The sequence below is a fragment of the Dendronephthya gigantea genome, unplaced genomic scaffold (genome assembly GCF_004324835.1).
Source record: "Dendronephthya gigantea isolate DGI-Jeju-01 unplaced genomic scaffold, DenGig_1.0 000027F, whole genome shotgun sequence".
NCBI lineage: Eukaryota > Metazoa > Cnidaria > Anthozoa > Malacalcyonacea > Nephtheidae > Dendronephthya > Dendronephthya gigantea.
The window spans coordinates 1,275,094-1,288,742 of NW_021163037.1; the positions used below are offsets into that span (position 1 = coordinate 1,275,094).

General features: G+C 37.3%; 2 protein-coding genes across 2 annotated transcripts; both read right to left on the reverse strand.

Annotated features, from left to right (window-relative positions):
- Positions 1–33: 33 nt before the first annotated feature.
- LOC114523441 (E3 ubiquitin-protein ligase NEDD4-like) lies at positions 34–12,890 on the reverse strand. The gene is made up of 18 exons (XM_028544360.1): positions 12,481–12,890; positions 12,336–12,394; positions 10,354–10,449; positions 9,785–9,857; positions 9,636–9,674; positions 9,312–9,420; positions 8,678–8,742; positions 8,468–8,598; positions 4,353–4,416; positions 3,675–3,722; positions 3,068–3,310; positions 2,370–2,828; positions 1,932–2,022; positions 1,666–1,776; positions 1,535–1,605; positions 1,024–1,105; positions 805–857; positions 34–522 (listed from the first exon to the last, which is right to left on the reverse strand). The coding sequence occupies exons 1-17, from the start codon at positions 12,509–12,511 to the stop codon at positions 824–826; spliced, it is 1,806 nt and encodes a 601-aa protein (XP_028400161.1). The 5' UTR covers positions 12,512–12,890; the 3' UTR covers positions 34–522; positions 805–823.
- Positions 4,434–6,825, reverse strand: LOC114523442 (mitogen-activated protein kinase 1-like). Its single transcript, XM_028544361.1, has one exon. The coding sequence runs from the start codon at positions 6,471–6,473 to the stop codon at positions 5,394–5,396; it is 1,080 nt and encodes a 359-aa protein (XP_028400162.1). The 5' UTR covers positions 6,474–6,825; the 3' UTR covers positions 4,434–5,393.
- Positions 12,891–13,649: the final 759 nt, after the last annotated feature.

A 13,649-nucleotide genomic window follows, 5' to 3' on the forward strand; every position in this document is an offset into this window, starting at 1 on the left:
GTGGATTCCAACCAAATTGAAAAAAAAGCGATGTAAACAATAAATATTTGATCTTTATTTCAGTCCAAAAGTCTACACAACTGACAAATCGGATTCACTACCCTACCAGGGTATGTTCTCCATGTACCTATATTACGAAATGTGTAGTATAGCCACATGATCTAATTTAATCCAAATATCAATCCTGGCACAAAAATGAAATTCAGAAGAGCTATGTAATAAAAGATGGCCCTCCTCTGCCACCTAATATGGCTAGTTAATTTGAAAAACTCCAATGGAAGATTAACTAAACTAGTATAACGTTGTTTAGACTTTAGAGATATTTTCCAACTCAGTTTTAACTAAAAACTTCCGTTCATATTTTCCAAAACTCCTGATGGAATTGTGCAGTTCAATTGTTAGTTTACCAAGTTGCATTGCCATTACTCCCCATATTCATCACGCCTACAAATTGTGTCTTTCTCTCTTTGAAAGCCCTAATCTAATTCACAGGCTCACACCAGATGGTCTTCCAAGACAATGCTATATTAATAAAAAAAATAGATATTAATTTAGATTGAAAATTAGAAGTTCACGCATACCTCAATCATTTATGTGACCACATTAAATGTTTGCTATATCTGTTTTATTTTTGGCAGTTACAGTAATTTAATACAACAGTTAAATTTAATAGAAGCTTTGGTCTCAGTTTGTACTCGCGATTTGTTGATTAAACTTTAAAATTAATTTTTTTGTTATAATTTAATCTGTCCATTTATTTAATATAAAGCTTTTAATATATTTTAGTGTTCCTTTTAAGCTTACCACATCGTACGATTACAGTTTATTTGTATCCATGTATGGATGGCGCTTTTTTACTAAAATAACCAGCAATAAAAAATATTAAATAAGTGTTGAATTATATTAAAACTGATATATCACACATTGATTGCGCTGAAGTTTTACATCTGACCATTTTATATTTTCAGACGCAACAATATACAGTTATTTTAATACAGTCTCATTTATATAGTATGTACTTACATTTTTAGGGAAGATAAGGTACTCTGCGCACACACATCAGTCGTTTCATAATGACAACGTTTGTGCGTAATCATGTGACAGTCTAAATCGAGAATAGGAAAATGTCTGTATACTACAAATACTGGCCGGTTGGAGTACGTGAACCCCCCCCCCCCCACCCAACCGAAAAAATATTCAATATTTAAGCCCTATTCGAACGCCAGTCAATCTTGGCTATACGCCCGATTAGCACATTAAAAAATTAGGAAAAGGCTCTAATGTGACTCGACTTGCAAGTTTAAGTCTCGAGAGCTATGTTGTTCAAAAAAATAATACAAACATCCTTCTACATGTTGAAATATACCATACCAAAAAAGCGAGGCCCCTGCATGGGCAAGACCTGGAGTCAGTTTTTGTTATGTTTAAGCTTATTCTACGTTTATCAGTCAATTAAGAAAGTCTTTGTCGTGCATATTGTATCACGTAGAAAGATGTTATGCATCTTCGAACATAACAATATTGAATTAAATACCTCGACATTCGTAGCCTTGTTTTCCGAAGTAACCTGTCAACGGCAAACTGCAAACAGCGCAAGAAGGCAACCTAAAAAAAACGTAAAATTAGTTTATTGGAAATCTTAATGTATCAGGTCCTTTAACTTACGTTCCTGTGAAGTGGGTTGCCACGAAGAGATGGTCATTGCAAATATGCAGTTTACATCCTTTATGATCAAACGTTCCTCTCCTCGCCATCAATGATGGAATTTGATAATACCTATTAGAATGAAAAATCAGTATAATTTCAAAATATTTTCCCAAAAGTGAACACTGTGGATTAACACTAATGGATTACTTCAATTCTTCTCATCATTCGCATGCACCTATAAATCAGAAAACCATGAATCAGAAAAAGAAAAATCAAAACCATACTTAATTTTTCCTCTGTCTCTCGTCTCAACAACCAAAACAGATTTCGCCGAGTCGTACAGACTATTAAGGGAGACATCACTACCTGATTTTGCTAAATAAGAGAAGGAGACTGACATTAAATTCGCATATAAAACGTCAGTGAAATGCAAAGCGGGCGTCTATATCACTTTTATTAAAATGTATACACTAATGGAACGTTCAAAGCTTTCCTGATTGCTAAAAAATGTAAAATATTTCAGCATAGGCGAATTTCTTTACGTCAAGAGCAGGCGGAACCATCTAGTGCAAAGCGGACTCAATGGTAAAAAAGAAAAGAAAAACAGGGTAAGGGATACGTATACAAGTATGAGACTATACATGGGTGGGTCAAGTTAGTGAGAGCTGTGACTACATGATCAAGCAATCTACAAAAAAGCCATCATTGCGGAGAATACATACTTATTGGCTGTACTTTCTCACCGCCACTGAAAGAATGTCGTTTCTCCACTCCTGAACTCCTACTCTGTTGCACATTCGTTTCGATTCTCTCGCTTGGTGGTTCCTGATCGCGTCGAATTCTCATGCTGAACGCTTTCCGAAATACTTTCCTTTTTGTGTTCGGCGTTAGATCTTCCATTAGGCTTTCATCGAGTGTTAGTGGTTCTTTCATTTTGTCCTGTTTTGACGGAGCCCCCTCAGTCGCATCCGTGGACGGCTTAGCCTCTTCTGGCTTCTCACCTGTCCCAACTTTCTGCGGCTCATCCGGAGAGGGAAGAGTGACAGATACTTGTACTGGCGAGGTAGTTGTAAGAGATTGCTGAGGAGGAGATCTTTGCTGTGACGTTTTTGCTGGTTCATTCTTTACCTGATTTTGTTGTATCTTAGAACCGTCTTGTAATGCCGTTTGCTCGTCCAGCTCTAAAATAAAATTTAACATCGATGATCATTCCTTATTTCGTGTTATCTACCGTAAAATGAAAGAAATCTCAGGTATATCAAATGTAAATGCAAGCTCTTATTTCTCGAACTATTATATCTTAAGCCAATGCAGCAGCTAGTTTCACTGATAAATAAGTTTCAAATTAGGATTGCCCACGCGTTTTCGATCATCAATTTGTGATGCTTGAAGTTTATAAAGTAGCTAATGATCGACATACCAATTAATTCTTGAAACATTTCTTGATGTTTTTTGTTCTCTTCAATTAGCACTGGGTCGGTTTCGTAACCGCCGTGCTTGGAACGTTCCGAGATCTTGTGTTCAGCTTCCACTATATCCTCACGGCCTATTCCATGATCCAATAGCGGCAAGAACTCCAGTTTATCATCGTCATCATCAATAATATCCAACGTAGCCATACTAAACACGAGCCTTTGTGGAGAACTGGGGCGAACTTCCTCAACTAAAAAGGCAGATGTCGATAACACTTAACAGTTAAAAAATGAAATACAAGAAAAAAGAAGCAATCATATAACTTTGGGTCGTGTCCCCAATTCCCCAGGAATGACGCCGGCATTAGCACACACTATTACCCGGCTTATTACGAGCAGTGCAGAATTTTTTTTGGACCAGGTTTTACGACTCTACATTTGTAAGGGACTTGTAGCTTTATAGGAGGAATCGTGTTAATATCATTGAATCTTCTCTACACGTTATTTGCAATCAATATTTCTGCCAATTGCTGCTGACATATAACGCTAGTATATCTTCGGGTATGCTGCGGATATAGATATATAGTCTCATTATAATGTAACTACAACACTAACCCTTTGCCTTTGGTAGATCAGACTCCTTTTTCTGTTCTGAAGTAACATCTATGAGAACATTTAACAAAGTATATTCAACCAATCTACCTATAGCTAAGAGAGTAAAGGCAAAATAGAGGATCTATATAGGAGGGAGTTCCCACTGCACTCAGATGTAAAGATCGAGCATAAGAAACGAATGCTCTGGTGTGGTATTTCGTGCTAAAAGTACTACATTTGCGCTACAAATTACGTTGACTTCGTTAATAAACTGTAAGCTCTATTATGCACGAAATGGCACGCTATTATTACCACTCCTCTATCGCGACATCGGTTTTTATGTCCAATAGCACATATGCATGCATGCTGGTAATTCCCTTGTGCTATTGACTTTACCATCAGCCTCACTTTGTTGTAAAGAGTATATATTGCATAAAAGTTAGGCTTAGTCGCAAAAAAATAGCATGGTGAAACACGCAAATGTGCTACTGAACCCTATAACCGCATTGTTGCATTCACAGGCTTAAAACACATTTAATAGGATAGTCAAGTTGATTGAATTTATGGTATATCAATAGCAGTAACATGGAAAACAAATCTTTACACCTGTATTGAAAAACATGCTATCAGTAGACATGAAAGGTTAGTGAAGGTAAAAGATGACGAGAGGAAAGATCGCAACGTCATTGCGAGCCTTACTGGGTTTAGATGATGCTGCCTCTGTCGACGTCTCGAACGCTTTTCCATCCTTGTCGTACGTAAACTAGAAAAAAGCAACATTTTGAGTGATGGATGATACATGTTTAAATATTAGCTTGAATGTGTAAAAACATTGAATTCGCGATGACACTAAAAAATCATTCTCCATTATGCAAATTTACTTGGACTAACCCATAAAAAGTATAATAAAGGAGCGATCCCATGCACTTGCGTCGAATGTTTTCGCAAACCAATCACAATACGGCATTCTGCTGAGTCATGCTAAACCTGTATGTAAAACTGACTACATACATCGCGTCCAATTTCAGATGCATGAGCATAAAACAACTCAGTTTTAAAACTTGAATCTTATGTATATTTTTATAATTATTTAATTACATATTGCATATTATATATAGAATCTATTTACAGTCACTTATAATTAATTATATACAGCTGTATTGACTAAAACTGAAATGTGGTGCATGGTATTTACGAAGGCTAATATTCATTGTTTCCAAGGGGGACTCCTTAAACAGGGGCTCTATATTTCTTCTTCTTTTCTCACTACAGACTCGAGCAAGAGATATAAAATCATGCGCACCAGCAGGAGTGCATGTTCGGTGTAAACCTACGGCCGACATTGCGAACTCATCAAAAAGCAGTGATCAAAAACGGGGGAAATACATGCCAGACTTTAATCACACTATCTCATTTCATTCAGGTTACGCTCCAAATATCCAATATATTTATCACCAGCAATTAGTTTAGCACGAGTGATGCTAAAGGAAACGAAGGGTATCTAATATATTGTCGAATGGTGCTCTGGTGAATGAACCCCTTAAATGTAAATGCATGTTATCCTATTTTCCTAGCCAGAATAAACAGGTGGGACTATATACGAAATTTAATCTCGTTAAACAATAAGTTGTATCTGATAAATTTATAGTTATCCTTCCTCTAAATCCCTCTGATTCTAGCGTGAAATAAATTAATTGACAACTCAACAGTCGTTAAAATTATGTTCTCTGTTGTTAATACTTAATAGGGAGAATCTACAAAAGGAGCGGAATATTTTGCCGTTTCTTTGTAAATCATCTTTTTGATTTCCTCCGGTGGTAATTTATCGGGTTCAGATTCAGAATTAAAGGGAACTAAGGCAACCGGTTCGTTCATCTCGTCGTGATAGCGGTCAAGGAAGCGATGCTCTAAAACGTCTTCCACGGTGATACGATTGTGAGGACTGAAGGTTATCATTCGATCTAGAAGATCTAAGGCGACCGGTTCTGCTTGTGGGAACAGTTCGGCAAGTGGCTTCTTAGGTTTACGTGCTAAAGATTGAATGTGTCGTTTACTATCTTCCCTCGTAACCGTCAGAAGATCTTCAGCCGAAGGAGATCCAATGATATTGATAATGTTATTGAGCTCATCAAGATAGTGCCTTCCCGCGAACAGTGGACGATTGGAAATCATTTCGGCCAGAATACAACCAACCGACCACATATCAATGGCTCTCGACACAAATGCTTTGCAACGCAGCATCACTTCGGGCGCACGATATCCTCTGGTGACAGCACAATGTGTCAAATAACTGTCCTCTAGTTTTGACGTAATAATCCTAGCAAGGCCGAAGTCACAAATCTTCAGGTAACAGTCAGAATTCACCAGCACATTTCCCGGTTTCATATCGAAATGGATAATGTTGGCCGAGTGAATGTATCTCAGACCGCGTAGGATTTGGTAGAGAAAGCAACGAATATGCTCGTTTGATAGACGTCGAGACTTGAGCAGCTTCCGAAGGTCTGTTTCCATAAGTGGCAAAACAATGTGTAAATCTTGTATGTCTTGTTGCGTCGGCGCTGCTACGATGTCCAATATATTTACGATGTTATCGTGTTTGAAACGTGAAAGTATCATGATCTCTCGCAGTGCTTTGGAACCGTTCGAGTTAAGGAAGGGGCTGATCTTTTTAATAGCGACTCGACGTCGTGTATGGTTGTCAACCGCAGAACAGACCATGCCATAAGCACCTTCGTTTATGTACTGAAGATTCGTGTACCTTGGCAAACCAAAATTCGCCTGGGTATACCGAGGCTGATGGTAGCAACCGGTGGCCATCATCAACCGACGTGAAACAAGTCAAAACCTCGCGACATTTAGAACATCTTGATGACATATGCATAAAAGCCTTATCTTCTAGAAGGACAAATTCCTGTATATATTTCCATAAAACCACCAAGGCATGCAATTATTGGGGAATGTCAGATATATTTACAGCTTGCACAGCTGGATGGGAATCTCATACAAAGATTCAACCTTCGTTGACTCGAAATTTGCATAGGAAAACATTAAATCCCACGCTGAAGTCTGCAGTCGAAACAAGACTTTCTAAATTAGCTCATGATCACAAATTATGCATTGACGTCTGCCAAGTGGCCGGGAATTGTTAAAGAAAGTTTTGTTCACATTTCTTTGTCTATGTGTCAATGAAACGCAAGCGTTTTTATATTTCGTGCATTTGGCAAACTGAATGAATAATAAACATTTTTTAGCACTTACATTATATATCTATCTATTTAGTACTGCCAGGGTATAGAACATAGAGATTAAAAAAGATCAAACTCGTAAATCACGATTTCACATTTTCATTGTGACATTATTATATCCATGCATGCACTAAGCCATTATCAGTAAAAACATGCAAATTCATATATACATTTCACTTCTACATATGTTTGGGGACGGTCAATAATTCCTCAAATTTGATATTTTCAATATATAGTATTTATATATAGCATAAAGAAGACAATTTTTACATTATGTTCAATTTTGGTTCAAATATCTGGTAGCAACGCTTATGGATTCTCTTGAATTTTCCACTTGAAATGCAGAGTATCATTGTGTTATGATTATGATTATCACTTGCACAAATAACGATGGACCTAGACACACTTAGGTCACAATATTATCTATACGTATGATGCAGTATTTGATAGAGCCATTTGACCAGATAAACCAGTGGGTCAACCCAATTAACCACCTTAACTATTCTAATGATAGTTTTAATAAAATTGTGCGCCTAAACTTAGACGAATTGAGAATTGATTTCCTAACGTCTGTGATCGAAACTCGCCTTTTGGATGTAATTCAGCTGCATAATAGTAATTTGCGAACATTTTAAGAGAAGGTAGCAACAACATCGACTGTTTCATGGAAGAAGTTTATATATAGGTACAGTAGATTTCTTTAGTGTGTTAATGTTGGTTCATGGAATATGCGTAAATAATGTGCAACTGATCACCGCTGTCTCTTATCGGAAACAAATAGTTTTCGATAACCTTCTGTTCCTGATATAGCTCGTACTGCCCGAAATCAATGAGCATTTCAGTTAACCAATTGATGTACATAATTATTAAGATCAATCGCGAAACGTTTAAATTTAGTAACTCGGCTTTCTTATATATCATATTATAAATATAAATATCAAAGCCAATAGTCCCCTGCCTGTACCTCTTAGAGTGCCTCGTTGTCCTCACAAAAGTATATGTTTACTTCGGCTGCAGTATCGTGTCCCGCAATTGTTACACGTAGGTTAGGCAGTAGAATTATGTTACGCACATGAAACCATAATTCTTTTGTTCGAGAAACAAAACTGACAAAATCTTGCCCGAAGTAAACATATATTTTCGTGAGAGGAAAGCATGACTCGATACGAAGGAAACTAATCAAAGCCCAGCATTATGCTTGCTATCCCCGACCTTCAGCCACGCTACTATGTTGTAGGAGTTTCAATGTGGCATGCACCCCCAGAATTTCGGATAAGTGTTAAGATATCGAACGCTATACCAGTCAGCATTGCAGTCATTAAATCTCGTTGCATTGCAGATTTACACTTGAAGTAAAAGCGTTTTTTTGAAAAAGATCTGTCTGAAAGTTTGTTAGCAGAAATAACCATCGAAAGACATGGTTATGCACTGCATCATATTTGACAAAATTTTTGGCAAGGGAACTGAAATACGCACACTTTATACTCTCCGACTTTACAAGAAATAAGAAGATCCTGCAAAAAATTGAACTGAGCACGCAAAAGCAATTAAAGCAATAAACTCACTAACCTCTAGATGTATTTGTCCTCCGACATAGCTATTCTTTGACGACGTAGGAAGTACGGGTAAGATAAGTCGACAAGACTGATCTTTACCAATCATTCCTAGAGGAACTATAACTTGACCAAGAAAACCTTCTTCTAGGAATACGAAAAGAAAGATCCCTCAGACATGGCGTACAATATACAGATACCTTCCCACAACATAACACAAAATTACCTTCTGACGTTTTTTGTTCATTGAAGATATCAAATACTATTTCCTTTGTCTTTTCACTCATATCTCTGAAAGAAGATCATATTCATACTTATAACTTCATTTTCGGGCATTACGATGTACTTTATGAAATGAAATTTTCTAGGCTAAAAGATTTTTACATTTTTAGACTTTGTATACGATTCAAAAAACATGTAACATTATGATAACAGTGATATGGCCAATGTTCTATCCCACACTTATTTTTATTTTTTATTTCATCTTTTATTTAGCGATAGAGCATAGCGGTAAATACCCTCAGATATTACATATTAGCGAGCTTTAGCAGTGACTACGAGTACGACTTCGAGTACGAGATTCGTCATTCTCGCGCGTTGTTTGCTTACGCCATCAGCCAAAACTCGTAGTCGTTGGGCTTTCGAGTACGAAGTTTATCAAAAAACTCGTACTCAAATGCCCGGCGACTACGAGTTTTGACTGATGGCGTAAGCAAACAACGCGCGAGAATGACGAATCTCGTACTCGTAGTCGTACTCGTAGTCATTACTAAAGCTCCCTATTAATGGGAAGAGGCCGGTGGTGCAGTATATAGGAGGGTCCATTATATGAACAGAAAAGCGTTGTGTTGTTCCCTTACATGACATGAGATTCATTCCAGACTGGATCTTTTGTTCCTTTTATTGTTTTCGTCTTTTTCTTTTCTGTGGTTCCTTTACTGCCAAGAACACAGTATGCATCGGGTACGTCTACGTAAAACATATAATTTAGAATTTTGCCCAAATAATCCACCCATGACCATGCACGTGCACGTGTGATTAAAGAATAAAAGGCCAGGCGAAGAGGAGGTAGAAGGATAAAGGGAGCAAAAACACCTAATGAAAGGTGGTACGGACTAGCGCGAGGAAAGATGGCAGATATAAAAGGGGTCGTAACCGTATTCAACGTGCATACACAACAGTACCTGCTTTATCTATCCCTGTGAGACCTGAAGCCCTAATAACTAAAAAAAAGCGTGCGAAAAAAATTAATACGAAGACGATATGTTTAACTAAGAACGAGACGGTGGGGTTGATGGATTTAACACATCGTGAATTATACACGTTTACTAACTTTTTACAAGTAATTTTCCATCAGTATCTACACACGAGGAACTTGATTCGGGTGCAAGGTTGGTTTCAATTGCCTGAAAAAGAAGACAAAGGAAATGCTATAAGAGTGACTGCATGCAATTGTCTAAAAATTATACCATCAGTTAAATTTTATAAATTGCACGCTGGGGCTGTTTCTTTTCAATCGCTCCAAAATTGCCCGTTGATCCGTATGTCCTAAATTGATCATGGAGGATTCTCCTTGACAATTGTTAACCTTAAAATCTGCAGTCATATATAGCAATATCGGGCATTTCTTATTTTTTACAACGATTAAAAAATCGGTTAGAGCTATCCAGCTTTCTTACAACTGGCCACAGGTCACCCATTTAATACTGTTAAGGCTCTTTTCCACTTATCGCGAAAACCTGGAAGTGGAGCCTTTACGTTTACTAACTATCTACATGCAAGTACCGGAAACATTCAGTGTATTCACGTATTGACGACTACCAAATCCAAAAGAACGGGGTGTCAAACTCTCAATATGGGCCAAGTAATGAAAGTTAATAAATTATGCTCGATGCAACATACCTCGTTACCAGGTTTGCCTTCAGTTAAGGGGATATTCACGACAGTTTTACATATGACTTCTTTTAATTTCTCCTCAACCGTTGAACGATCAGATTCCTATATGAAACAGATTTTTGCTAATTTGACAAGATGACCAAAATATGACGATCAACCCACAGCAATTTAACATGAACCAAACTTTTATTCAAAAAAGTGCTCCTTTTAAATCAACAGTCCTTGGAAAATGAGTGGCAAGATCTTACTTACGCACCCGTGGGTTAAACATAAGAGTAATCGCAACAAAAAATCGATTTCAAACGTGGTGTTTTCTGGGAACTTTGTGCAGTATCACGCCACAAGGCGAAAGACAGTAATGCATACCGATGTTTGCAACACTGACAATCACCTTGCTATTAAGTCATCATCTGCAGGTCATTCAGCTTTGGAGGGAAATACTTAAAGGGTTAGAGAATGTTGTGAATGTTTTGTTCACAAATAAACGCACGCGCTGACCATACAACGAACGAGAAATTTCAAAATTGGAATTTCGAGTTCATTGTATGGTCGGCAAGTGCGTTTATTTGTAAACAAAACACGAACATAAAGTCTCTAACACTTTTAATATCAGGGTGATTGACTATTATGCACCAGACTGAAGGACTTTTGATTACTCCATATACTGATTTCAATCAACTTAGAGTCAGGTCCATGCATACGCTGAATTTTCAAACTACTGGGCGTGATGTTCTCTTTACAACATATTCAATGTATTGTGGCAATCCCTCCAAACCGGCGTATAGTAGTAGAGCTCGAGGCCATACACGTTGAATTTTGTCTAAAAAGAGGGTAGCTAACCACCTGCCCCACCTGCCGTAAACGGCTTTGCTCAGAGTGGGATGCTCGCGATAAATTTGACAGATCACTGAGAGGTTATATATCTCAATTACATCCATGCAGTACTCAGGGGACATTACTAGCACTGATAAATCAATGGCGAAGGCCTCATAAAGCACGTCTGCACTTTCGATTTTTGCTGCGATTTTCTCCTTTTGATAGATGCGAATGAGTGAATAAGTTACGGATGTTCAAAGGAGAAAATTGAAGCAAAAATTGCAAATGTAAACGGGCCAATACACATTGAATTCTTTTCATAATCCGTATATAATATACCCTGGTTGCAACTTAGTTATTACGAGGACGTCTTTAAGGTTCTAATTTTAAGAAAATATGACAATCCTCTCGAATTTTTTTGCCAGGAAAGAATTACTACGAAAGCAAAAAACTACATAATTATGATGTCTATAATAATATTATGATGACAAAAACTATAGCTGGACAATAAAATTCATAGAGAATTTGCGATGGAAGTATCTTTAAAGTTAAAAAGTAATGGAACTACAATGCATGAAAATTTAGGGGAAGGTCATGTATAAAAAGATAGGGAACTATAGCGGAATTGGCTAATCAATCAGAATTGTGTGATATGGCTTAACTATATTATACAGTACGATTCAACTACTCAATTTTATGTACAGTTTCATACAATTAACTTCCCCTGGGTACATGTGGAAGCCACGGGACTATATACATGACAGTAGTTGCTATATAATTAATAATTCCTAAAAACTATATGTATATATATAACATATAATCTTACTTCTTCAAAAGCCACTGAGGCCTAGTACGTTGCTCAGTTGTCACAAATAAGGAATTAATAGGGAAAATTCGTGTTAGCAATATGCATTTTATTACAGATATGAATAGAGTACACAAAAATATTAGATTATCGGTTTGCAAGCCTGTATACAATAAGCACAATGCAATAAATCAACGATTCAATGGTTTTTGCGACGCTTGGCATCATCGGCGCTGCCCGCCATTCCTCATTTCCATCCGTCAAAACTACGTTCGCGGTAAACGAACACAAAATCCGTGCAAATTACCGCGATAACGACAAGTTTACAGTAGGCTATATAGAACAGTCGAGGAAGATCAAAACGCACCTTAGATTTAACAACGCATTCCAGTGTTGTTTCCTCGGATTTGGCGAGACATGCGTTCCCTAAGAAAGGCAGGTAGTTCTTCACGAATGGAACAAGAAACGAAAAAACAGATAAGAGTTCTCCATCGAAAATCGCGCCTACAAACCTCCGCTATCCGAAGACTGACTCTGTCCCATCCTCGCGTTGAAATATACAAAGCCTTCACATTGTAGGATGTTTTATAAAACGAGAATAGGCGTAAGAGACGTTCAGTCACAAATCGATTGTTCAGCGTTTAATTATTCACGCGATGACAAGTAAAGCAAAAACAGAACAGGTGGCCTTGGCATTCAAGTCAAGAAGAGAACGGCTTGAACCAGTAGAGACATGTAAATTATTCCATTTTGAAAGGTTCATGCGCGGGTCCAGTGTGTACTAATTGACAATATTGAGTACATGCACATCAAGATCACATTATTATTACTAAATATAACCCTTTTATTAACAGGTAATTGAACAGTATAGTGAAGCGCGTAACTAGCTATGTCAGGCTCATGCATGATGTAAATCTATTAAATATTTGTAATTAGTTTCGTTAGAAGGGAATTAAATTTGCTCACAAGTTACTTTGTATTTAAAACTGACAAATCATTAATCGCATAAATTTACGAAGTTTGGATTTCCGTTAACCTGCATGTACATATTTAGCTACTTTTTCACAGTTTACATTTGCCGCCATCTTGGTTGATTTTTTACAACAAGTGCACGAATCATATTATTATCGCTACTGAACTTTAATAACAACCCAATGATACGGATAGAGTTGCTATGCAGCAAAAAAGCGAGAATATGTAAACTGCTGTTTGTTTTCTAGAAAAGTAGAAGCGATACCGCCGGCTGATTGCAGAATTAACCAAGATGGCGCCTAATGAGAGCTGTATTGTATATATGATTGTAGATCACGATTCACAACGTCATATGGTAACGTCGTATTTTTCAACTCAAACGGGATATGCACACAGTTGAAAAAATACATCACTATGACGTGAAGGGATATGTTGCATGATATATGTTCACACATGTACACAGTATTGATGCTCAGTGTCTCACTTGAATTATCAAATATTGATGATCGACTGTATTTGTAATTGTGAAGTTGTAATGCAACCTAAAAGCTAAATTGACTGTTCATTATTTTACCTAAGGGTAAGCATAGAAATTCAACAGAAACTTTGGGAAAAAAAATGCACCGATTATACAAGTTGCCCTTGTCCTTGAGCTACACGCATGCACGCAGTTCGCCACACCTTAACACTACTGCATGATATCAGTAGT

Bases quoted from the DNA above. Each gene is read 5' to 3' on its own strand.
- LOC114523442 (XM_028544361.1), bottom strand. From the start codon at position 6,473: ATGATGGCCACCGGTTGCTACCATCAGCCTCGGTATACCCAGGCGAAT.
- LOC114523441 (XM_028544360.1), bottom strand. From the start codon at position 12,511: ATGGGACAGAGTCAGTCTTCGGATAGCGGAG. The intron at 9,858-10,353 runs GTATGTTGCATC...CTTCTTTTTCAG, and splicing joins AAGGCAAACCTGGTAACGAG to GCAATTGAAACCAACCTTGC. The intron at 1,777-1,931 runs GTATGGTTTTGA...TCATTCTAATAG, and splicing joins AGAGACAGAGGAAAAATTAA to GTATTATCAAATTCCATCAT.